The sequence below is a fragment of the Piliocolobus tephrosceles genome, chromosome 14, assembly GCF_002776525.5.
Source record: "Piliocolobus tephrosceles isolate RC106 chromosome 14, ASM277652v3, whole genome shotgun sequence".
NCBI classification, from domain to species: Eukaryota; Metazoa; Chordata; class Mammalia; order Primates; family Cercopithecidae; genus Piliocolobus; species Piliocolobus tephrosceles.
In genome coordinates, this window is record NC_045447.1 from 7,268,321 (window position 1) to 7,294,372 (window position 26,052).

A 26,052-nucleotide genomic window follows, 5' to 3' on the forward strand; every position below is an offset into this window, starting at 1 on the left:
GGGTGCCACGGCTGGGGATGGGGTACAGCCTCCCAGACCACAGGGGCATCTGAAATGTGCCCGGACCTCAGAGACCACCCCTCCCACCTCCCCATCTCTCAGGACAGAAGAGGATACTTACTGGAACCTGAGCTCTACCTCCCTGGGATGCCCGACATCCTGGGGGCCAGACAGGCTAGAGTGCCTCAGGGACAGGGCCAAGCCCGCCCCTTCCAGCCTCAGCTGCACAGGGAGTGGGGAGCCCCTGGGGGGCACCTGGAAGGTCAGGATGAGGGGCTGCCCATAGCTGAACCGCTGGTCTCCCAGGAACTTCTCTGAAGACAAAAGAAGGCTTTGACAGTCTTCATATGGTTAGCTTGATTTTAAAAGTCTATACTGATTTTACTGGCAACTAAACATTCAAACAAGATAAAAGTACAGTGGGTAGAAAATCAAAAGCTCCCTGCACAGCAGACCCTGCAGGGGACCCGCCCACACCTCCGCAGCCCGTCCCCGGCTTCACAGGCGTGTGACCTGTGTAGTCACACATGCCCCCACACTTGGCTTCATGCTCTGCTGTGACCATCTTCACATTCTTAATAATTTTATCTTTGAACTAGGGTTTTAGAAGTGGTGTCCAATGGAACACGGAGTCCAAGCATGAACGGAGGGGATACACACGCACATGTGACCACAGAGGATGCCGCCTGCTCGCAAGCAGCATTCACGATGCCCATGAGCACGGAATTCCTAGGGAACACCCAGCAGCAGGAGTTTGGAGGGACTCCAGGTGACATTAAGGTAAGTGAGCTGGCTGAGCGAGCAGAGGCGCGCTGGGCCCCAGGCCACACCTTCCCTTCCAATCAGAACTTGCTCCGAACTTGGAAAGAAGGCACTGGCGTTCTGAGAAACACAAACCACGGAGAAGCCCTGTGCGGTACCTTCTGACTCACGTCATTTCCCCGTATCAACCAATCATTGCTTCGGAAGATCGTGACCATGAGGAAAGAGCACAGGCCACCCTCGTTTCCCAGCAGTCTTTCCCTTACCCGTGAGAAAGCCACGGATGTGTGCCGTGTTAGTGGAACATGCATGTGTCAAAGAGTGAAATAAAAGTGGCTGGGCTTGTCGTGTGCAGTATTTCCACTGTCCTCGTAAGAACAAAATACGCAGCCGGGCGCGGTGGCTCATGCCTGTAATCCCAGCACTTTTGGAGGCCGAGGCGGGTGGATCACAAGGTCAGGAGTCCAAGACCAGTCTGGCTGAGATAGTGAAACCCCATCTCTACTAAAAATACAAAAAACTAGCCAGCTGTGGTGGCGGGCATCTGTAATCCCAGCTACTCGGGAGGCCGAGACAGGGAATCACTTGAACCCAGAAGGCGGAGGTTGCTGTAAGCCGAGATCACATACATTGCACTCCAGCCTTGGCAACAGAGCGAGACTCCGTCTCAAAAAAAAAAAAAAACAAGGTAAAATTCATGCTAATAACTTAATATGTTTCATGCTAATAACTTAAAATTTTCCTTTACCTAGAATGGCATCAAATAGCAAACCAAAAAACATCATGACAAATAAAGGGCAAAATTGTAGGGAAAAACAAGTGTTTATATTTTAGTACCTTTAATGGCACTTCCCCCTATTTGGGAATTGGGGGGCAGTTTTCATTTTGCAGTGCACCCCTCAAATTCTGTAGTATGCCCCGCCACAGCTTCGGTGGGCAGCTCCTGATACACTGAAATTCCCTGTGTCCCTCTGCCCCGGAGCGTTTCCTGGCTGGGGGAATTGCTCACCTGTGCAGAAGCAGCCTGAAGCAGGGAGCCCCGAGAGATGGTGGCCACCTGCTCCGGCTGCACCCCGATTCGGCCTCCAGAATCAGTCACCAGCGCCAGTGCAATGCTCCCCTCCCATCTTTTGCTACTCATGTTCTACACGTGAGATGGTTCCACATACTGTTCCACAACCGGCAGTCTTTGTAAAGGCTGCATCACAGTCCACCAACAGGCTACCCAGTCCCTCCTGGGACTGCCCCAAGCTTACACCACTAAATACTAGTTTTTTTTTTTTTTTTTCTGAGACAGAGTCTTACTCTGTCGCCCAGGCTGGAGTGTAGTGATGCAATCTTGGCTCACTGCAACCTCCGTCTCCCGGGTTCAAGCAATTCTCATCTCAGCCTCCTGAGTAGCTGGGATTACAGGCATGCACCACCACGTCTGGCTAACTTTTTTGTATTTTTAGTAGAGATGAGGTTTCACCAGCCACCATTTCAGGCTGGTCTTGAACTCCTGACCTCAGGAGATCCACCCACCTCGGCCTCCCAAAGTGCTGGGATTACAGGTATGAGCCATTGCGCCCGGCCTAAATACTTATCTTCACGCAGCTCCTGGTCTTTGCCCCCAAGTGCTCATAGGCAGGCTACAGAAAGTGGACATGCTGGCCAGAGGGTCTGCGTGTTCATTCCTTCTGATGCTGTCACCAGCTAGCCCAGACGCTTGTTTCTGTGTCCCCTCCATGAACAATGGGCAGAAGCCTGGTTCCTCTGCCATGCCCTCATCTCCAGCTCCTCAGGGTGCCCCGGGAGCGGGCCGGCCTGAGAGCACCACGAGGACAGGCCGTCCATCCATCTCACCCCTGCAGTGTGCCCAACACCCAGCGAGCACTTCCTGCAGGAATAAGCCCCTCTTCTTCCATATGCTGGCAGAGTGGCCATGGAACAGAGTGTGTTTTTTGCTCATGGGACTCTGAGCTTGCAGCACCTGTCCCACGAAGGGCCCGAGGCCTCTGACTTCCTGGCTGCGGGGCACACGGCTCCTCAGCCATCTGTGACATCATCTCCCCGGCCTCTCTGGGAGAGGGAGGGAAAGGGCAGAGCTGGTCCGGGGCGCTGGCAGGCCCTGAATCAGCCACAGTAGGGCTAAAGATGGGCTCTAGGCTCTGGGTTCTGGGACTGAGACAGTCGCCAGGAGACCACAGGTCCCCTCACTGTGGGGTGGAGAGGTCAGAATGATCAAGAACTTCCTTCCTTTTGCAAGAATGCCATGGCCCTGGGCTGGGGGTGCGGTGGCCTGGTGGGCGAGGGGCTGATGAGAAACACAGAGATTCTCTGGGCCATGACAGTGGCTATGGCTCTGTGGCACTGAAGAAGCCCTCCGTGATAAAGCTATGACCAGAAAAATGGGGGTTTCATCAGATACTGTGGTCTGATGGCAGAATAACAGCCTCCCAAAGGCATCCACACCCTAATCCCTGGAATCTGTCTATATGGTGTGTTCTGTGGCAGGGGACATTTAGGTTGTTAATCAGCTGACCTGAGGTAGGAAGAGCATCTTGGGTTATCCAGCTGGGCCCTATCAATCATTTGGGCCCAGTTTAATGGTAAACACACAAGAGGGAGGCAGGGGAGTTGAAGCCAGTGATGGGGCATGAGACAAACTCGGCTGCTTTGAAGATGGAGGAAGGGGCCACGAGCCCAGGAATGCAGGCAGCTTCTAGAGGCCGGGAAAGGCAAGGAAGGGACTTTCCCACGGGCCTCCAGAAGGAACTCAGTCCTGCTGACACCTTGATGTTAGCACCGAGAGACCGATTTCTGACTTCTCCAGGACTCTAAGAGAATAAACTGGCATTGTTTTCAGCCCCTAATGTGTGGCGAGTTGTTTAGCAGCAGGAGGAACCGATACAGGGCAGTCAGTCCCCACCTGGTGCTGGAGGTACCTGGTGCTGTGAGCTCCTCCTCGTCTTCTGGGCTCAGGAGGACCCCACGTGGGCTCCATTGTGGGGGGTGCTCGGGGCCCCCCACACTTCTGGCCCACCAGCCTTCGGCTCCTAGACAGCAAACACAGACATCCCCCGATCAGTGTGAGGCCACAGAGGGTGGTCTCCAGGTGCCAGCCCCAGCTGGAGCCTTGGGGTGGGAGGGAGCCTCAGGAGAAGCTAGAAAGCTCAGGGACCCGGCTCTGCTTGGGGCATGGTCAGGCCTGGAAGCCTCCCCTACCCTTTCAGTGGGGTTTTGAGCTCAACATGAAGACAGCCTGAAGACCCCCACATGGGTGCCCTGGAACATCAAGGGCATCTCTAATAGTACCAGACTTGACCTCATCTTCAGGCTCTCAGAGAACTTTCTCACCTGTGACCTCACGAACCCTGTCCTTCTAGTGACCCGCGTTATTAACACCATCGCAGGCAGGGAGGCCACCTGGTTAGGAAGGGGTCCAGCCAGGACGGCAGCCCAGGCCTTCTGGTCCCCAGTGCCAGTTCAGTGCCTCCTCCCTCTGGCCACAGCAGTTAACACAGAGCACAGCCCAGCACACAGCGAGTGACCTTAAGGTGCTGCCTCTCCAGGGGACAGGGGGCAATGAGGCAGAGGCCAAACATCTGGGACAGCCAAGGGGTAAGAAGGAAGGAACGTGGGGAAAGAGGTCAGAGAAAGGAAGATGTCAACATGAAGAGAAGTTTGCACACAGGCATTTAGAAGAAACTAGGAGGCTGGGCGCGGTGGCTCATGCCTGGAATCCCAGCACTCTGAGAGGCCAAGGTGGGCGGATCACCTGAAGTCAGAAGTTCGAGACCAGCCTTGCCAACATGGCAAAACCCTGTCTCTGCTAAAAATACAAAAATTAGTCAGGCATGGAAGCAGATGCCTGTAATCCGAGCTACTCAGGAGGCTGAGGCAGGAGAATCGTTTGAACCTCGGAGGCAGAGGTTGCAGTGAGCTATTACGCCACTGTACTCCAGCCTGGGTGAAAGAGCAAGACTCTGACTCAGAAACAAACAAACAAAAAATCAGCCAGGCATGGTGGCTCACACCTATAATCCTAGCACTCTTGGAAGCCGAGGCAGGTGGATCACGAGGTCAAGAGATCGAGACCATCCTGGCCAGCATGGCGAAACCCTGTCTCTGCTAAAAAAATAATAATTATAAATAATAAAAATTTAAAAACCACTCAGTTTTCTTTTTTTTTCTTTTTTCTTTTTTTTGAGACAGAGTCTCACCCTCTCACTCAGGCTGGAGTGCAGTGGCGTGATCTCGGTTCACTGCAACCTCCACCTCCCAGGTTCAAGCAATTCTCCTGCCTCAGGCTCCTGAGTAGCTGGGATTACAGGAGCTGGCTACCATGTCTGGCTAATTTTTGTATTTTTAGCACAGACGAGGTTTTGTCATGTTAGCCAGGCTGGTCTCAAACTCTTGACCTCAGGTGTTCCATCCCCCTTGGCCTCCCAGAGTGCTGGGATCACAGGCATGAGCCACTGTGTCCGGCCATAGTTTTCATTTCTAAGACAGCAAATATCCATGTAAACCACCCACATTAAACAAAAGCACTTTGGGGTCCTCAATAATTTTCACGAGCATAAAGGGATCCAGAGGCCGGGTGCGGTGGCTCACATCTGTAATCCCAGCACTCTGGGAGGCTGAGGAGGGTGGATCAGTTGAGGTCAAGAGTTCAAGACCAGTCTGACCAACATGGTGAAACCCCAGATCTGTACTAAAAATACAAAAATAAGCTGGGCATGGTGGTGGGCGCCTGCAGTCCCAGCTACTCAGAAGGCCGAGACAGGAAAATCACTTGAACATGGGAGGCAGAGGTTGCAGTGAGCTGAGATCGTGCCATTGCACTCCAGCCTGGACAACAGAGTGAGACTCCATCTCAAAAAAAAAAAAAAAAAAAAAAAAGAAGGACTCCAGAGACCAAAAGTTTGAGAACTGCTGCCCAAGGGCAACTGTGAGACAAAATGAGACGATACCCCTGAAGGGCCGGCCACACCCAGTGCCTGGCCCAAGGTGAAAACAGATCATGACACCATTCTTAGGGTCCAGAAAATGAGTCCTGCCCAACGCTAACACCCTAGACCCCCGGACCCAGACATGCTGTCCCGGTCCGCGCATCTCTCGGTCCTGCTTTCTGCACGGCATCCAGCAGAGGGCGCGCGGCCCTCATGTCTGGGGCGCCCCAGCGTGGGCCCTGAGGTTCTCTTCCAGCTGATGCCTCGCTCCTTTCCGGGGACAGGCAGAAGGTGGGGGGCGCTCTGTGGGACATAGCTGGGGTCCACGCAGCCTCTGGTTTAATGCAGAGCTCCAAGCTCTGCTGCTTTCCTCTTTAAAGATACGGCTGTACAGCCGGGCGCGGTGGCTCAAGCCTGTAATCCCAGCACTTTGGGAGGCTGAGACGGGCGGATCACGAGGTCAGGAGATCGAGACCATTCTGGCTAACACGGTGAAACCCCGTCTCTACTAAAAAATACAAAAAACTAGCCGGGCGAGGTGGCGGGTGGCTGTAGTCCCAGCTACTCGGGAGGCTGAGGCAGGAGAATGGCCTAAACCCAGGAGGCGGAGCTTGCAGTGAGCTGAGATCCGGCCACTGCACTCTAGCCTGGGCGACAGAGCGAGATTCCGTCTCAAAAAAAAAAAAAAAAAAAACGATGCGGCTGTACCACGTGGAGTCAGGGACCATGGTAGCGGCTGCCATAGTAGTTAAGTGCAAAACAAGGCTGGGCACCCACACTCCTAATCCCAGCACTTTGGGAAGCCGAAGTGGGCGGATCACCTGAGCTCAGGAGTTCTTGACCAGCCTGGGCAACATGGTAAGACTCCGTCTGTACAAAAAAATACAAAAATGAGCCGGACATGGTGGTGCACACATGTGGTCCCAGCTACTCAGGAGGCTGAGGTGGGAGGATCACGGGAGCCGAGGGAGGTGGCGGCTGCAGTGAGCTGTGTGTGATGGCACCACTGCACTTCAGCCTTGGTGACAGAGCAAGACCCTGTGTCCAAAAAAAAAAGGAGCAAAACTCAGGAGCTGATAAACCCAGTGCTCACAACTGTTATGTGGCCTCAGGCAAGTGGCCTACCTTTTGTGGGTCTCAGTTACTTCATCATTAAAAGGGGAATGAGAATCCTTGCATGTGAGGTGCTCAGCACAGTGCCTGGCATACAGCAGGTGCTCAATAAGTGGAGGCCAGGAGACTGAGCCTGAATCCCCAGCGTTTAGATATACTCAGTGTTTAGATATACCAAGGGAGGCCAGTCTCAACAGGGTGAGTGGAAATTCCCCTACAGGATCCAAAAAGCGTCACGTACCCGGACCCCAACCCCACCACGAGTATAAAGAGAAGAGTCAGAGACTGGGGAGGGAGCTGGGGGTCGCAGGTGGGCACTGGGGAGCCATCATCTCACCCCCGACCCCACCTAGGCTGTGCAGCCCTGTGGCTCCTCTCCTCAATGGGAGATCCACCAGTGCAAGATCTCCTCAGGGCAGGACCACCTGCCGCTAGGCTGGGAGCAGACCCTTGGGAGACGTCTGCAGGGGGCACCTCTTACCCTGGTGGAAATCGGTGAGGATGTGATGCACTTGGAACTGGGCAGTGGCCGTGCACACTTTGGAGTGGCCATAGCAGAAACAGCTGCTGCAGCCGACCGGATTGTGGGGCTGCAGGTTAAAAGTCCCGGGGCGACATCTGCAATGGAGGCAGGACATGCCCACCAGGGCCACGTGAATCAGCCAGGAAGGGGCGGGGCCAGGGTATCCCACCTGGACCAATGAGAGTCTAGAATCACTGCAGAAACTTAGAAACAAAAGTTTTTCAGAAATCAGCCAGGAAGGGGTGGGACCAGGGTATCCCACCTGGACTAATGAGAGTCTAGAATCACTGCAGAAACTTAAAAACAAAATTTTTTCAGAATTCTAGAAGAATAGCAAGAACATTACAGATTGTTCCCATACCTGCTTCAGGCAGCCTCCCCTGGATGCTAACATCTGACATTACCACAGTACATTTGTCAAAACTAAGTTAACTAAACTCCAGACTTTATTTGGATTTTTTTTTCTTTTTTTTGAGACAGAGTCTTGTTCTGTGGCCCAGGCTGGAATGCAATGGTGTGATTTTGGCTCACCACAGCCTCAGCTTCCCGGGTTTAAGAGATTCCCCTGCCTCAGCCTCTCGGGTAGCTGGGATTGCAGGCGCCTGCCACCATGCCCGGCTAATTTTTGTATTTTTAGTAGAAGTGGGGTTTCACCATATTGGCCAGGCTGGTCTCGAACTGACTTCAGGCGATCCACCCGCCTCAGTCTCCCAAAGCGCTGGGATTAGAGGCTTGAGCCACCACACCCAGTGACTTTATTAGGATTTCTCCACTTTTTCCTCTAATGTCTGCTTTCTGCTGCAGGATCCCATTCGGAACGAGGCGTTGCATTTAGTGGTATCCTTGTTCTCCTCCAACCTATCACCGCTTCTCAGTCTTTCCATATCTGCCACTATCTTGACACTTTTTGAAAAGCACTGATCAGGTATTTTTAGAATAGCTGATGTTTCTCATGATTAGACCAGGGTTATAGGCTTGGGAAAGAAATACACAGAGGTGAAGTGCCCTTCTTGTCACATGACGTGGGAGCACAGGAAACCCACATGACATCCAAGCGATGCTGACTTTCATCACCTGCTGAGGGTGCTGTCTGCCAGTCTTCTCCACTGTGCAATCACCACGGTCCAATCATTAGAAGCAAGTCAGTGAATAGGCTGGGCGTGGTGGCTCATGCACTTTTAAAAAAACTATTATTTATTTTTTATTTTTTATTTTTATATTTTTTGAGACGAAGTCTCGCTCTGTTGCTTAAGCTGGAGTGCAGTAGTATGATTTCAGCAACCTCTGTCTCCCGGGTTCAAGCGATTCTCCTGTCTCAGACTCCCGAGTACCTGGGACTACAGGTGTACACCACCACGCCTGGCTAATTTTTGTATTTTTAGTAGAGACAGGGTTTCACTACGTTGGCCGGTGGTCTTGAACTCCTGACCTCGTGACCCACCCACCTCGGCCTCCCAAAGTGTTGGGATTACAGGCATGAGGCACTGCGCCCAGCCGGCTCACGCACTTTGGGAGGCTGAGGTGGGTGGATCACCTGAGGTCAGGAGTTCGAGACCAGCCTGGCCAACGTGGTGAAACCCTATTTCTACTAAAAACACAAAAATTAGCCAGGCATGGTGGTGGGCACCTATAATCCCAGCTACTCGGGAGACTTAGGCAGGAGAATCACTTGAACCCAGGAGACAGAGGTTGCAGTGAGCCGAGATCACACCACTTCACTCCAGCCTGGGCGAAAGAGCGAAACGCCATCTCAAAAACAAAAACAAACAAACAAAAAAGCAGCAAGTCACTAAATGCAGCCCAGTCTCAAAAAGAGGGGGATTAAGCTCGACTTCCTGGAGGGAAGAGTAGCAAAGAACCCATGGACAGATGTTCAAGCCACCCCAGTAATTAAAAGATATTTTGAGGCTATGCAAATATCCCCCCTTTCCTTAAAGTTCTGCCCACCAGTGTCAGCATTCATCAGCAGCTCTTGCCTGTAGCAATTACCGCTGTGAGGTTTGAACAGTGGTTTTCTAGTTCCTTCATTTCTACATTCATCACTTGGAATTCTTCTGCAAGGAAGGTTTGTCCCTGCATCCCCATCTATTTATGTATTCAACCATCTATTTACATCAGGATGGATTTGTGGATTTGACTTTATTCTCTGGGTTATAATCCAATACTATCGTTGTTTATTTTGTTGCTCAAATTGTTTCAGCCCCGAGAGCTCTTTCATGTCGGCTCCTGTGTCCTTTTGACATGGGCCTGCATTCTGGTTTGGGTTGTTTTGTTTGTGTCTGTCTGTTTTTCAGCATTTCCTTGCTTCCTGGCACTATAAGACGCCTTGGACTTATCTTGTCTTTTTCCAGCCCCAGCCCAGAATCAGCCACTTCTCCAAGCAGCTCTGGGGAATGTCAGACACAAAGCCAGGAAGAAGAGATAGTGTGTACCCAAGGAGCTAAACCCATGCTTGTCTGCTGGCGGCACTGCTGGAGCTTGAAGGCCTCTTGAACACTTGAAAGAGGAAGTTTATGAACTTCGTGGCATTGGGAGAGCCCCCTTTGACTTGCAGAGCTTCAGAGGCTCCATTTGTACCATGATCAGACTGCAAAGATGGCAGACAGGCTCAAAATCCAGCTCAATGGGTAGGGGCTTCCTGAAGCAGGATGTTAAGAAGGATCCTGAGGTTATAGTAGGGCTCATGGCCAAGACTGTTGTGCCCCATTAGTGATGTCTGCTGTGCGTATGAAAGGGGAGGGTTGTGACAGTGCTCCCTTAGTGATGTCTGCCGTGGGTACGCCACTAGTGGTGTCTGCTGTGGGTGTGAAAGGGGTGTGTTGACAGTGCTCCATGAGTGATGTCTGCTGTGGGAGTGAAAAAGAAGGGTTGTAGTAGTGCTCCATTAGTGATATCTGCAATGGCTATGAAAGGGAAAAGTTGATAGGGCTCCATTAGTGATGTCTGCCGTGGCTGTGAAAGGCAAGGGTTGATAGTGCTCCATTAGTGATGCCTGCTGTGGGTATGAAAGGGGGGGGTTGTGATAGTTCTCTCTTAGTGATGTTTGCCATGGTTATACCATTAGTGATGTCTGCTGTGGGTGTGAAAGGGGTGCGTTGACAATGCTCCATGAGTGATGTCTGCCATGAGTGTGAAAAGGGAGGGTTGTGATAGTGCTCCATTAGTGATATCTGCTGTGGGTAAGAAAGGGGAAGACTGTGGTAGTGCTCCTTTAGTGATCTTTACCATGAGTATACCATTAGTAATGTCTGCTGTGTGTGTGAAAGGGGTGTATTGACAGTGCTGCATGAGTAATGTCTACCATGAGTGTGAAAAGGGAGGACTGTGACAGGGCTCCATTAGTGATGTCTGCCGTGGGTGTGAAAGGGTTGTGATAGTGCTCCATTAGTGGTGTCTGTCATGGGTGTGAAAGGGGAGGGTTGATAATACTCCATGAGTGATGTTTTGCTGTGGGTGTGAAAAGGGCGGGTTGTGATAGTGCTCCATTAGCTATGTCTGCAGTGAGTGTGAAAGGGGAGGGCTGTGATAGTGCACCATTAGTGATGTCTGCCACAGCACGTGGTAGTACGAGCACCATGTATTTGCTATCCCTGGATTAGATGGTCTCTCCTATTCTTCCAGCTCTTTATTTTCAGGATTCTAAGCTAAGACATGTATTTTCTCAGCTTATGAATGATCAGTGGTGTTGGATCAAAGCATAAACAGTGCCATAAAGCTTTTGAGTAACTTCCTGTATGACAGATACATGGTGCTCCAGGAAGGGCACCGGATGACAAGGTCACCCAAGTCTGCGAAGACTGTGCCCCTTGCTCCTCCCCGCACTCCACAGCTTTGGTACCTCATCAGTGAGCCCCCAGGTCACTTCCAGCAAGCTTACTGCTGGATTAGCTCACACACCTGTCACATAGGTTGCCTTCCACATTCTCTTTGCAGGGGCAGCGCCCACTGCGGGGGTCACAGGTGTCCAGGCTGCCAGCGGGATTGCAGGTGCAGGGTCTGCCAAAGAGACAGGACAAGGGGAAAATGTGCAATGAGCAACTTCAGAGTGGGAACAGCTCATCCTAGGAAGGGAGCATTCCCGGCTCCCAACATCAGGAGTGAGGCTGATGCAGGAGTCTTACTTGGCTTTACTGTTCCCATCTTGCCAAGGAAGTGACCCATCCATCCCTGGTACAGTGGCCCATCTGCCCAGCCAGCACACACCATCCAGGACCCTTCCATCTTCATCCACGCACTCACTCGTCATCCATGAACCAATCTCTTTTCTTTTCTTTTCTTTTTTTCTTTTCCTTTTTCTTTCTTTCTTTCTTTTTTCTTTTTTTTTTTTTTTTTGAGACAGAGTCATACTTTGCCACTCAGGCTAGAGTGCAGTGTCACGATCTCGGCTCACTGCAACCTCTGCCTCCTGGGTTCAAGTGATTCTCCTGTCTCAACCTCCCGAGTAGCTAGAATTACAGTCATGCACCACACGCCCAGCTAATTTTTGTATTTTTAGTACAGACAGGGTTTCACGATGTTGGCTAGACTGGTCTTGAACTTGTGACCTCAGGTGATCCACCTGCCTCAGCCTCCCAAAGTGCCAGGATTACAGGAGTGAGCCACCATGCCCGGCCTCCATGAATCTTTCTATCTATCCCCTCACTCCTCCATCCACTTATTCATCCTTCCATCTTTCTGTCCAGCAGCCACCTATCCATCCATTCATTCACCCATCCATGCATCTTTCCATCCCTCCCTCCCTCCATCCATCCACTCATCTAACAAGACATGGTTCCTCCCTAGTGAATCCCACATTCCAGTGTAGACAGACAGATCACACAGACCCTGTACCACTATACGTGTTATGGGAGATGTACAAGAGGCTGTGCCCGCACTGCAGGGCCTCTGACTCAGCCTGGGGGTGCAGGCGAGGGGCAGGTGGGAGGGAAGGCGTCCAGAGAGGGGGGCCCCTCAGCGGAGACCTAAAGAATGAGCAGGAGGCTGTGAGCCACAGGCTGGGGAGACGGGGCAGTGGTGGGAAGTATGGCACATGCAAAGGTCCACAGGTCAGAAAGACCCCAGGGAAATAGCCAGGCCCCATCTCATGGTCACTTTTATGCCCAGAACCACCAAATATTTTACGAGGAATCGGAGATCTCCTAGATATCCCCAACGTGTTTCTACTGCCTTTCAAATATACAAGGATGCCTGTTATTAACCAAAGCAAGTTCACTTAAAAGTGCTTCTGGGCCGGGCGTGGTGGCTCACGTCTGTCATCAGCATTTTGGGAGGCCAAGGAGGGTGGATTACCTGAGACCAGGAGCTTGAGACCAGCCTAGGCAACATGGCGAAACCCCATCTCTAGCAAAAAATACAAAAATTAGCCGGGTGTGGTGGTGCACATTTGTAGTTTCAGCTACTCAGGAGGCTGAGACAGGAGGATCACTTGAGTCTGGGAGGTGGAGGTTGCAGTGAGTAGAGATCACGCCACTGCACTCCACCCTGGGTGACAGAGCAAGCTCCATCTTAAAAAAAAAAAAAAAATAGAGATACTGGGCATGGTGGTGCACGCTTGTAACCCCTGCTACTCAGAAGGCTGAGGCAAAGAATTGCTCGAACCGGGGAGGCAGAGGTTGCGGTGAGCCAAGATGGCACTGTTGCATTCCAGCCTGGTCAACAAAGCAAGAATCTGTCTCAAAAGAAAAAAAGTGCTTCTAAATTTATCATAGCTTTTTTGTTTTGTTTTTTGACCACTGTATACTTTCTCAATCCAGTGATGGCAAATGTGTTGGGGTAAGGTCCAGACCCCAGGAGCCCCTGCCCCTCTTTCCCCTCAGCTGTCCCACTGGGTACCAGACTCAGAGTACCCAGATGACACTCAGCCTCTCCCACCCCACTCCCCACACTGCACGCCCTGCTATCTAGAGGCCCAGAGAACCCCGAGGGTCAGCCTTCACCCCTTCTTCCTCTTCGACCCCCTGGTCACCATGTCCTGTCAGCTCCTCCTTGCACTGGGCTCTGGAATCTGCCCTGCTCTCCTTCACCACAGTCAAATCCCCAAGCACACTGCCCAGGTGTTTCTGCTGTAGCCTCCACTCAGCCTCCTCCTTACCCACTCCTGATTCCCACCGATCCACAGCTCCTCCGGAGGTCCCCCGTGCCCCCCGCCCCACTTCAAACACCCATCCTTCCCCTCTCCCTGCAGTGATGCAGCACCTCCTGCAGGAAGCCTGGCCTCCACCCGCAAGATCCGCCGAGCTGCCACAGGGCTCAGCCTGGTCTCATTATGGTCTGTTTTTGTCTCTTGGCCTCCCCAGTCCTCACCAGGATTAGGGCAAGGTAGCTGCAGACAGGAAGGGGTGGGGAGGGGAGGCACTACCGACAGCCTGTCCCTCCTGCTTCTTGTCATTCCGTGCAATGTGTCCACACTAGGCCGCCCCTTGCCCTCACCTGCAGCCTCCCTCGCTGAGCGAGTGGAACCCGGGCAGACAGCGATCACACTTCCAGCCAGTCACAGTGGGCTTGCAGGCGCAGGTGCCTGTGTCATCGCACTGGAGGTGTAGGGAGCCTGGGAGAGGAAGGGCACAGGGCAGTGGAGGCCAGGAGGGGCGGGGTTGGAGGCTGGGGATGTGGAGCCCACTCACCTGCCGAATGGCAGTCACAGGGCTGGCATGGCATCCGCGGGTCCCAGTGATAGAAATTCTCCTGACAGCGCTCACAGTGTGGCCCAGCTGTGTGGTCACGGCAGTGGTGACAGTGCCCGCCGTGGCCTGTGCTGCGGAAGAGCTCCCGATCGAACGTGCATTCCTCGGAGCGGCCACTGCAGTTGCAGGCTGTGGGCAGGAGCGTGGAAAGGTGTGTGAGTCCCCTGTGATGTGGTAGGAGGGGGCATCTGTGCCAGTCAGCCTCCCTGTGCTAAATGAGCAGGCAGCACAAAGAGAAGGGCAAGAGCATGGTCCAGAATGGAGTTCAGGCCCAGCTTGATCAAGGTCAGAGACTGCAATTGATTTTCCAAATCAGGACACTCTTTTTTTTTTGAGATGGAGTCTCGCTCTGTCGCCCAGGCTGGAGTGCAGTGGCCAGATCTCAGCTCACTGCAAGCTCCGCCTCCCGGGTTTGCGCCATTCTCCTGCCTCAGCCTCCCGAGTAGCTGGGACTACAGGCGCCCGCCACCACACCCGGCTAGTTTTTCTTTTGTATTTTTTTAGTAGAGATGGGATTTCACAGTGTTAGCCAGGATGGTCTTGATCTCCTGACCTCGTGATCCACCCGTCTCGGCCTCCCAAAGTGCTGGGATTACAGGCTTGAGCCACGGCACCCGGCCAAAACAGGACACTCTTAAGAGCAAACAGGACACCGTTAGTAAATACACCGAAACAACGGGCAGAAAGAGGACCCTCCCAGGCAACCAGGATATACACCCAGATAGATGGGCACTGATCAGAGGCTGGCTGCCTTCTGGAGCGGCAGCATGGCTCACTCCAAAATCTCCTGTAGGTCCTCCAAGCCATAACAACAGTGTGAATCTCACTACTGTGTGAGGTCACTCAGGGGTACAGAAAGCACAAGTCACCTTTCATTTCCCCATTAAATCATTTTTAAAAGTCTGTGTGCGGGACTGGCTCTGTGTTGGCTCCCAGAGTGAGCTCAGGGGTGGATCTGTGAAAGGTGCAGAGCCACATACACCTGCCGCCCTCATGCTGCCCACAGGCCAGATGGTAAGCAAGCAAGCAAAACCCCTGCAGATGCAGGGCTGGGACAGGAGAGGCAGGGGGCTTTGGGAGCCGAAAGAAGGGGCCCCTGCGGCTGTGCTGGGGTGGTGGAACAAGGCTTCCCAGAAGAAGTCACAGCTGTGGTCGGGCGCGGTGGCTCACGCCTGTAATCCCAGCACTTTGGGAGGCCGAGGCGGGCAGATCACGAGGTCAGGAGATTGAGACCATCCTGGCTAACACGGTGAAACCCCGTCTCTACTAAAAATACAAAAAGAAAAATTAGCTAGGTGTGGTGGCGGGCGCCTGTAGTCCCAGCTACTCGGGAGGCTGAGGCAGGAGAATGGCATGAACCCAGGAGGCGGAGCTTGCAGTGAGCCAAGATCGCACTACTGCACTCCAGCCTGGGCGACAGAGCAAGACTCTGTCTCAAAAAAAAAAAAAAAAAAAAAGTCACAGCTACGCTGAATCTGAAGGCTGAGCAGTGAGGAATAGGCCAGGCAGAGGAAGAGTAAGCGGGAACGGTGTCACAGACACGGGCAAAAGCCCAGGGGATACCCCACTTCCAGAGATAGAAGCATGGCCTGGTGTGGGTGTGCCATGAGGCTGGCTGCAGGCGGCATGTCGTGTGATGGCAGGGAAGCGGGGACGTTGTGCAGTGGGGGCCTGCAGTGCAGAGGCAGTTGTGAAGTCAGAGGCTAGCAGAGCTTGCTCCAGGGAAGCTGGGCTGCCGTGGTCAGTGGACGTTAGCTGGGAGCAAAGGGGGAGCCGTGGGAAGGTTTAAGCAGGGGATGGATGTTTTTAAATTTGTCCTTTAGAAAGCCCTAGCCCAGTGCCATGGCTCACACCTGTGATCCCAGCACTTTGGGAGGTAAGGTAGGAGGACTGTTTGAGCCCAGGAGTTTGAAGACCAGCCCGGGCAACAGTGAGAGCTGATCTCTACAAAATATTGCTTGGCATGGTGATATGTGCCTGTAGTCTCAGCTACTCTGGAGGCTGAGGTGGGAGGAAAACGCACCCAGGAATTTGAGGCTGCAGTGAGCTATGACTGTGCCACTGCACTCCAGCCTGGGTGACAGAGTGAGGCCTTGTTTCAAGAAAAGAGCCTTGGCCGGGCGCGGTGGCTCAAGCCTGTAATCCCAGCACTTTGGGAGGCCGAGACGGGCGGATCACAAGGTCAGGAGATCAAGACCATCTTGGCTAACATGGTGAAACCCCGTCTCTACTAAAAAATACAAAAAACTAGCCGGGCGAGGTGGCGGACGCCTGTAGTCCCAGCTACTCGGGAGGCTGAGGCAGGAGAATGGCGTAAACCTGGGAGGCGGAGCTTGCAGTGAGCTGAGATCTGGCCACTGCACTCCAGCCTGGGCGACAGAGCCAGACTCCGCCTCAAAAAAAAAAAAAAAAAAAAAAGAAAAAAGCCTTAGCTGCAGGCAGGGGAGGGGTGGGGCATGGAGAACAGGGAAGAGGAAACTTCAGTGTGCAGGGAGAGGAGAGAAGAGGCAGGGCCAGGCCCAAGACATTGGCTGCAATGGACAGAAGTTAGACAGACTGGAGCGATGCGGACGGGGCGGAATTCAGGGCTCGGGGCTGTCTCAGCTGCGGGTGAGGGTGGGGATGAAGGGTCAAGCATGAAACCCTGGCTCCCAGGCTGCTGACAGACACACAGACGTGAGCACAGGGCTGAGGACATGGTAGAAGCAGTCTGGCCACTGTGTCCCCACCGCGGAGACAGCAGCAGGCTGGGACGGTGGAAGCCAGCCAGCACAGCTTCCTTGGCCCCAGAACTCCCTGGTGGAGGTAGGCCAGCAAGGGCAGCTCCTGCAGACAGCGCCCCACCCTCAGAACAAGCCGCCCCCGTCCCCTCCCCACCCAGCCCTGGTTATGGTCGCCAGTGGCTCAGGCCCAAGAGGACAGCGGGGCCCAGAGGCCAAGCTGCCCGCCCAGCGAGCCTGGCGGGCCTGTGAGCAGCACCAGCACCAGCTGGGATCCGGCGCCCAGCAACAGTGGCTGTGCATGGAGAGCCTGGAGGAAACCAGGCTGTCTTGCAGCCGGCGCCGTAGCCAGAAGGGAAGTCAGGGGGTCCCTGCTCTCGGCCTGTGTCCCTGGAGAAGACATGATGGCAGCATCCTCTCTCCAGCGCTTCTCTGAGGTTAGGTGGTCAAAGCCACATCACATGGGGGCTGGGACACCAAAGGGCTGCCTGGGGGCCCGTGGAAGAGTCTGGGTGGGCCGTCAGCACCCCCTTGCTTGTGGGGTAGCCTGGTTCTGATTAACAGCTGGGGTGGGAGCGGTTAACACAAAGAAGTAAGTCAGGGACCTTCCGGCCCTCCCACCACAGGCGCCTCTGCATGAGTTTGTTCCAAAGCTCAGCAGCACACTCAGTTCTGTTACTGCTGCCCCCAGGGCACATAGTAGGTGTTCAGTGAGGGCCAAGATTGAGCTACTTAGTGGAGGACAGACTGAGGCTTAAACGCACCCCCTCCCCAGGCTCCCCTTCCGCTCGTCCTCATCTCTGCAGCAGCCGAGAGACCCCGAGCTGCCCCCGCCGGCGTACCCAGGAGGAGCCACCACTGTGAGGTTTCGGGGGAGTTCGTTTCCCCACCTACAACACCAGCCTCGGGTCCCTGATGCCCCGTGACACTCACGCAGACACTCGTGGGCGGCCTCAGCAGTGCCCCGGGCCCACGGACGGTCCTGGAAGAAGGGCAGGCAGTGCTCACAGTCCGTGCCAGTGGTGTTGTGCTGGCACCGGCAGGCCAACTGGCCCACCGCGTTGGGGCCACACTCGCTGGCATGCCCGTTGCACTTGCACCTGGGAAAAGACAGGGAGGAGGAAGGGGACCCGCAGGTGCTGGCAGGGCAGACAATGTGTGAGCCAGACTCCACCCTCAATCTTGGCCCTTACTGAACACCTACTATGTGCCCTGGGGGCAGCAGTAACAGAGAACTGACTGTGCTGGTGAGCTCTGGAATAAATCCATTCCATCTTCACCAGCCTGGTCCCACCCCCATATAATGGGCGGGCAAAGTGAGGCACGGAGAAGCTGCCCAAAGCCACCAGCTAGCAAGTGCCCGCCACAGAAAGCTTCTACCTGGCAGGAGCCCCACCTGGGGGCTGAGAGGGACCCAGGAAGAAGTCACCTTAGTCTCCCGAGTGGAGAGTGGGCCGGCAGTCACAGCAGCACAGGTGTGGGGGGCTGAGGGGACTGCCTCCAGCAGCTATCCCTAAACTGTGTCCCAAAGGGCAGGAAAGAGGGTACCCCAAACAGGGACAGTCCCTGAGTCCCTCCAAATCCCCTGTGAGTCTAGGTCTGATATGGTTTGGATCTGTGTCCCCACCAAATCTCATGTCAAACTATAATCCCCTGTGTTGGAGGTGGGGCCTGGGTGGGAGGTGATCGGATCACGAGGTTGGAATTCTCCTGAATGGTTTAGCACCCTCCCCGCTCGGCACTGTAAAGTGAGTGAGTTCTCATGAGATCTGGTTGTTTAGCAGTGTGTGGCACCCTCCCCTCCGCCCCACCCTGTCCCCTGCTGTCTCTCTTGCTCCTGCTCTGGCCATGGGATGGGCCTGCTCCTTCTTCACCTTCCACCATGATTTTAAGTTGTAAGTTTCCTGAGGCCTCCCCAGAAGCCAGGCCGATGCCAGCACCGTGTTTCCTGTACAGCCCATGGAACTGTGAGCCAATTAAACCTCTTTTAATAAATTACCGTCAGCTGTGCGTGGTGGCGCATCCCTGTAATCCCAGCACTTTGGGAGGCCCAGGTGGGTGCATCACCTGAGGTCAGGAGTTCGAGACCAGCCTAACCAACATGGAGAAACCCAGTCTCTACTAAAAATACAAAATTAGCCAGGTGTGGCAGCGCATGCCTATAACCCCAGCTACTCTGGAGGCTGAGGCAGGAGAATCGCTTGAACCTGGGAGGCAGAGGTTGCAGTGAGCCGAGATCGTGCCATTGCACTCCAGCCTGGGCAACAAGAGTGAAACTCCGTCTCAAAAATAAATAAATAAATAAATAAATAACCATCTCAGGTGTTTACAGAGGTACAAGAACGGGCGAATACAGCATCTTTGAGTGCAGCCCCGGCCTGTGTCCCCATTCCACACACAGGGTCAAGAGACGGGTGGAATTAGGCAGGAACAGGGGTGCCCTGGGAGCCCGCGGCATGGTCGGCAGAGCCTGACTCTGTGAGTGATTGTCCCTGTCCCCACCACTGTCCCTGTCCCGAGCTGTTCAGAGGCCATGGCTTCTGCCCTTGGCCAAGGCAATAGCTTCTCCCTAGAGCCTCACCGGAGGTGGGAGGGACATTAGTGTCCCCATTTCACACAGGAGGCATCAGGCTCAGGCCTTGGAACTGACAGATGCTAAGTGGCTGAGCTGGACCTGAAGCCCGTCCTCGCCGACTCCACGTGGACCCTGAGCTCCTGGACACTCCTCTGTGGCCACTCGGTGGCTCCCCTAAGCCACGTTCCACGCTCTACCCTCAGCGGGTGTTGACAAATCGCCAACTGCTGTTGGGACTCCAGGTGCTTTAGCTGATATGAGGACACAGTGTGTGGTAGGGCACACGGCACGGCTTCCACTCAGGGCCCAGGTTAGGCAGGCAGCACCCCAGGGTTTCTCGGGGTGAGGCAGGCACCAGGCAATCCTGGGACAGTGGTCACCAGGGAAGTGACAAGGGACTGCCCCTGCCTTGGAGGGGGTGCTTCAACCCGCCCTCTGATCCGGGAAAGGAGAGTGAGACCTCACAGGCTCCACTGTGAACACAGGTTGTTGGGGCCACCTGTCCCCTGCTGTGAGCAGCCTGCCCCAGCCAGCTGCGGTCTGAGGGTGGTCTGGCTCTGGCAGCTGGAACCCGGATGTCCTCTGGCCCAAAGCCCCCTGACAGCAGGCACTGGAGCTCACGGCCGCCTTCCCCGGGGAGCTCCTCCTGCTGACTCACATGAGGGGGCAGGTTGGAGCAGGGGGATCCTCATGGCCGTAGGGGCTCTCAGTGACGAGCCCTGACCTTCCCTGGAGCTCACACACCCAAAGCAGGCATTTGAGCCTCATGCTGCCCCCTTCTCCATCTCTCTAATGCCACCCAAGTGCGTCTGAACTGTGGAGGCCCAGAGTCCGGTGTCATCCCCGCTCCCCACTCCCACAGCCCATGGTTCACACACAGAGCTGTGTTTCCATCCTCAATCGCGTTCAGACCCATGATCCCCCACCCCAGCCCTCTGGTCCAAGCTGCCACCTCCCGCCCTGATTCCTGACATTCGACTTCCTCTCTCCTCTTATCCGCCCCACTTGGCTGTCAGGGGTTTGGGGGTGTTTTAAAAATCTGACTCTGTTACTACCCTGACCAAATCCTTCCACAGCTTCCTCTTGACTGCCAGGTGAGGCTAAACCCGCCCAGGCCCCGACACTCTGCCAATCTCTCCACGTCTGCCCGCCTACCCTCCACCCAGCCACATTGGCCGTCCCCTGGTCCTCAACCCCAGCCTTCCCACTCCCGGGTCCCGTCTGCAGCGCCAGCTCCTGTCCTCCCCGACCCCAGGCACATGCTGTCCCTTTCCTCCCCTTCCTTGTCATCCTGGCGCGGGCTGATGTGTTCACTGGGGAGCAATCTGATCAGTGTCTGCCGTCCCCACGTGACTGGGGCAGGAATGCACCTGTTTTCCTCTCTCCTTTCAAAGAAAACTGAGAAACATTGACGTGGAAGACGTTTGTGTCTCCCTCGTCCCACAGCCCTCCCTGGGCACCCACTGCCAGGTGGCCACGTGCAAGACAGGCTCTGAGACTTGAGGTGAGAGATCGGCTTCTTCCTCCGGGGCAGCCCCTGCTTCCTGGAGGGGACAGATGTTGGAGGAGAGACAAACTGCCCAGGGCACTGACGGGTGCTAAGAGTGTGTAGGACCAGGACCAGGGGCCAGAGAGGAGCCAGTAACATTCCCATACTAGAAAGGGGAAGGGGGCTGTGGCTCATGCCTGTAATCCCAGCCCTTTGGGAGGCTGAGGCAGGCAGATCACCCGAGGTTGGGAATTCAAGACCAGCCTGACCAACATGGAGAAACCCGGTCTCTACTAAAAATATAAAATTAGCTGGGCGTGGTGGTGCACGCCTGTAATCCCAGCTACTCCGGAGGCTGAGGCAGGAGAATTGCTTGAACCTGGGAGGTGGAGATTGCAGTGAGCCGAGACTGCGCTACTGCACTCCAGCCCGGGCAACAAGAGCAAAACTCCTTCAGAAAGAAAGAGAGCGAGAGAAGGAAGAGAGGGAGGGAGGGCGGAAGGGAGGAAAGAAAGTAGGAAGACAGGGAGGGAGGAAAGAAGGAAGGGAGAAAGGGAGGAACCTCCAGGCTGAGGGGACAATGGGCACCAAGACCCAATGTGTCTGGCACATGGCAAATCAGCTGATGCAGGGGACCCGGCAGGAGGTGGGCTGGGTGGGGGCCCCCAGGGCCTTGAATGGCAGGTGCTCCCTCCCTCTCCCCTGGGGCACACCTGGCTTCTGTGCCCCCGCACAGCAGCTGCCTTCTGCTCTCAGGTCTGAGTCCTGGAACCCTGCCTCCCTTCTCCCACCTACCTGCCGCCCACAGAGAAGTCGGACACGGCATAGTAGTAGGACTGGAGCACCTTGGGGTCCTTGAAGATGTCATCCCCAAACGTGTTGAGCCGGTCTAGAGAGATGAGGAGTTCAGTGCTGGTGACCCACTCCTGGGGCAGAGGGGAGAGGGAGCCATCAGCAGGTTCCCGAGTATTTAGTATTTACCCCTACCACTCTGCTGGCAGGTCCAGCTGGCTGCCCCAGGGGCTCCTGGGACACAGGAACAGGCCAAGCTCAGGCCAATTCTGAAAATGCTGCAGAAATAAGGAGGCTGTGCTTTGGGGGTCACCCCAACCTGGGTGCTAGGCCACCGACTGGTGCAACTTCAATGTCTTAGAGCCTCCATTTTCCCATCTGTGAAATGGAACAAAAATAGCACTTCCCCTACAAAGGTATCTGGAGGAGGGTAGCCAGTGTCAGCGCTGGCTGTGAGGTCGGGCCCATGGTCAGGAAGCAGCTGAGGTTTGGTGGGGACAGGGGTCGAAGCAGCCCACTGAAGACCCCGTAGTGCAGGTCACCTGGCTTTTCCCAGGGGCTCCTGCACCCCATTCCAGGGATACAGAGGCGGGGGGGTGGTGTGCCCCCGCGACCTTCTCCCCTGCTCAGTACGGCCTGGCGTGCAGCAGGCCCTGGGTTTCTTGGCTTCTCACATGCTGAGGGTCAGGCTCTTGTGGACAGGTCACCTGCCCCAGGTGACATCTCTTCCACGAGAGCAGGGACTTGTGGCGCCTTGTTCTCGCTGCTTCCCCAGCCCTGGGCTCTGTTTGGCCCTAGCAGGCGCTTGAGAAATACCTGCTGATTCCCGAACGAGCAGCTTCCCCATGGAAGAGCGTGGAGGGGAAGTCGGGGAAAACCCACGTGAAGGCTGACATTTTCATTTGCCTGCTGTTACCATCAGCAGCGGCTCCAGCTAAATATTAATCAGCGTTTTGATTCCGCCCAGGAGCCCCCGCTTTAGCAATCAGGCCCATCAGTACAGAAAATGAGCTCCTGGCAGGTCGTCTTTTTGCCCCAGCGTGACTCAGGCCTGTAGACCCTCCTGCTCCCCCAGAGCTCGGCAACTGGAGCTACCGCCGGGCACCCGGGGACTCTGCCGGAGGATGCCTTGGCCGGGAAGAGGGGTCCAGCACCCAAACACTAAAGTGGCAGCCTCTGCACCAAGCTAAGCTTGTGTTTGAGTTCGCAGGCCCGGATCACCCCAGGATGCACTTCCCAAAGGTCAGCGTGCATTCAGGGATCTGGTTAAAGTGCAGCTTCTGATTCAGAGGTCAGCGGTGGAGCCGGGGAGCTTGCATTTCTAACAAGTGCCCAGGTTCTGATGCTGCTGGACCGGCTGCTGAACAAGGAGCTAAGGCCTGGGGTGGGGAAGCCCGGCAGTCCAGAGCTGAAGGCACCGCGACGCTTCCTTCTCCAGAAAAAAGCGCCACGTGGAGAACTCACACCAACTGGAAGTCAGAGCTAGGAGGTGCGGCGGCTACTGACGCATATTGTGTGGTTAGCGCTCGGGCCTCACAGTAACCCTGGAGTAGGTATTGTTATTAACCCCATTTAGAGATGAGGAGACTGAGGCTCAGAGAGGGTAACTGTTCTGTTCCAAGTTGCACAGCCCGTGCATGGCAGAGCCGGGATTCTGGTCTACCTGATCCCAGGGTCCCAGCTTTAACCACGAAGCTGGTCTGCCTTCCTGTGTCTACCCCAACACCTTATCATGCCAGTGGGGCCCAAAGACAGCAGTGACCTGCCCAAGGTCTCCTGCCTCTGCTTCCTGGCCTGTGACCCAATCCATCAGTCTGCAAGTACAATGGCAGTAAAGGAGTGGGGTCAAAATCTCTGGGACATAGGATGGACACTGGGAGAGAGAAGCCTTAGCCTCAATTGCAGGGGGCATGTCTTGGTGCCTTAAAGGTCATTTTAGAGCCCGGCACGATGACACATACTTGTAATTCCAGCACTTTGGGAGGCCAAGACCGCTTGAGACCAGGAGTTCAAGACCAGCTGCGGCAACATGGCAAAACCCTGTCTCTACTAAAAATACAAAAATTAGCCAGTGTGGTGGCGCACACCTGCAGTCCCACTACTTGGGAAGCTGAGGTAAGAGAAATTGCTTGAACCTTGGAGGCAGGGGTTGCAGTGAGCCAAGATCGTGCCACTGCACTCTAGCCTGGGCAACAGAGTGAAACTGTATCAAAAAAAAAAAAAAAAAATGGCCGAGCGCGGTGGCTCAAGCCTGTAATCCCAGCACTTTGGGAGGCCGACACAGGCGGATCACGAGGTCAGGAGATCGAGACCATCCTGGCTAACACAGTGAAACCCCATCTCTACTAAAAATACAAAAAACTAGCCGGACGAGGTGGCGGGCGCCTGTAGTCCCAGCTACTCGGGAGGCTGAGGCAGGAGAATGGCATAAACCTGGGAGGCGGAGCTTGCAGTGAGCTGAGATCCGGCCACCGCACTCCAGCCTGGGCGACAGAGCGAGACTCCGTCTCAAAAAAAAAAAAAAAAAAAAAAAGTCATTTTAGGGCAAGCCCCACTGACCCCAGGCACTGGAACTCCAGCTTAAGCTATGAGTGGGTGCTGGAGTCGATTTTGGATGGATCCCAGGACCCAGGCCGTGGTATTAAGGAGAAGCAGGAGGTGCACAACTTGGGCTGTATGTCCAAGGGGTGCTCAGGCGGCCACTCAACTCTGGCGGTCTTACTCTGCAACAGCCAGGTCGGCCTTCTCCTCCAAAGTCCTAGGCCGCTCCATGGGGGTCAGGGGGGCCCAAGACCCAGCAGCCACATCCTTCCTTCCAAGCTCTGTGTCCTCTGAGAAAGCACCTGCCCCCTAAATGTGTCCAGGGGAGCATCAGGAGAAAAGAGCAAGGTAGACTTGCCTCTCTTTGTCCTGCTCTGCTCTTGGTTTATATCCAGAAGCAGCAGGGGAGACATTTCTCAAAAGATCATCTCTCCATCAGGGACAGTGTCCAGAACACATGAGGCAACGAGACAGAAAACCTCCAACGGCCAAGGATGTCCCCGGGGTGGTGGCTGCACAGACGCAGGTGGGAGCAGGGGCCGGCCCTCCCTGCCTGTCTTCATCTGATCTCAGCTGACGTTTTCTAACCTACAGAGCTTTGGAGCCCATGGAGTAGAAATTGTAATTTGTAAACAAAATCATGGTGACATGTGTACATTTTTAGTGGGATAAGCAGGGCCTGGAGGTCTGGAGATGTGGTTCTGTGTGATAAAGGATTTGGCTTGCCTGAAGAGGGGCCTGGCCCTTTGCCCTGGACCCAAGGGAGTGACCTCCATATCCTTGGATGTCCCACCTGGTAAGAGTGACTTCCCTTGGCCACACTACACAGTCTATGCCGATAAATTGATTTGCGGTGGGGGCCTTGGGCCACACAGAATCGGCTTCACCTCTGGAGGGGCTGGAGACAGGTCAGCCACACAGGCGGTCAGCTGTGTCTACACTGCCAACCTCCAGTAAAAACACTGGACTTCAGGCCAGGTGTGGTGGCTCACACCTTTAAGCCTAGCACTTTGGGCAGCTGAGGTGGGAGGATCGCTTGAGCCCAGGAGTTCGAGACCAGCCTGGGCAGCATAGTGAGACGAGGTCTCTGTCTAAGAAAAAAAAAAAAATTAAAAATAAAACTCTGGCCTTCAAGGTTGGCAGTACTCTGTGCACACGGTCACATGTGGCTCTGGGGAAGTATGTGCTGTGCGTGTGACTCCACTGCATTGGGAGAATAGCTGGACGCTCAGAGCCTGGTCCCTCCGTCACCTGGCTGTACGCCTCTCCCCTGGCTAATGTTAGCCGGTAGCCTTTCATTGCAAAATATTGCAGCTCTGAGCCTCACAGCTTTTCTGAGTTTTGTGAGTCCTTATAGTGAATCACTAAACCCAAGGGTGGTCCTGGGGACCCTGACACAGCTGGTTCCATGTGTTCTCATGCCGCACATTGCTGGCAGGATGCAACTTCTTTTTGGGTCTCAGTGTCCCCTCTGGAAGCAGGATTCTAACCCCGGTTCCCTCGTTATCCCAGATGGGCAAAGGAGATGCTCTGAAAGTCTGGAGGGGAGGAGAGGGCAGGTTCCCCGGGTTCAGACACGTCTCGGGTCCGAACCCGGGGAAATGGACTAGAGCAGCAGTCTCCAACCTTTTTGGCACCAGGAACAGGTTTCATGGAAGACAATTTTTTCCACGAACGGGGTAGCCGGTGGTTTGGGATGAAACTGTTCCATCTCAGACCATCAGGCATTCGATTCTCGTGAGGACACGCAACCCAGTGGCTCCTGGGAGAATCTGATGCCACAGGCAGCTGATCTGACAGGAGGCGGAGCTCAGGCTGGAATGCTCGCCTGTCTGCTACTCACCTCCTGCTGTGACTCAGTTCCTAACAGGCCTCGGACCAGTACCAGTCTGCAGTCAGGGGTTGGGGACCAGTGGACTG

At 54.7% G+C, this 26,052-nt stretch overlaps 1 protein-coding gene across 1 annotated transcript in view; it reads right to left on the minus strand.

Moving 5' to 3' along the window:
• LAMC3 (laminin subunit gamma 3) overlaps positions 1 to 26,052 on the minus strand; it is an 86,029-nt gene that overhangs the window by 40,520 nt on the left and 19,457 nt on the right. The window contains exons 3-10 of the mRNA XM_023217220.2: positions 21,595 to 21,725; positions 17,669 to 17,835; positions 13,956 to 14,144; positions 13,762 to 13,879; positions 11,230 to 11,328; positions 7,291 to 7,427; positions 3,690 to 3,800; positions 122 to 314 (exon numbers count right to left, since the gene is read on the minus strand). Of these exons, the coding sequence (XP_023072988.1) occupies positions 122 to 314; positions 3,690 to 3,800; positions 7,291 to 7,427; positions 11,230 to 11,328; positions 13,762 to 13,879; positions 13,956 to 14,144; positions 17,669 to 17,835; positions 21,595 to 21,725 (1,145 nt within the window). The remainder of the gene's footprint in view (positions 1 to 121; positions 315 to 3,689; positions 3,801 to 7,290; positions 7,428 to 11,229; positions 11,329 to 13,761; positions 13,880 to 13,955; positions 14,145 to 17,668; positions 17,836 to 21,594; positions 21,726 to 26,052) is intronic.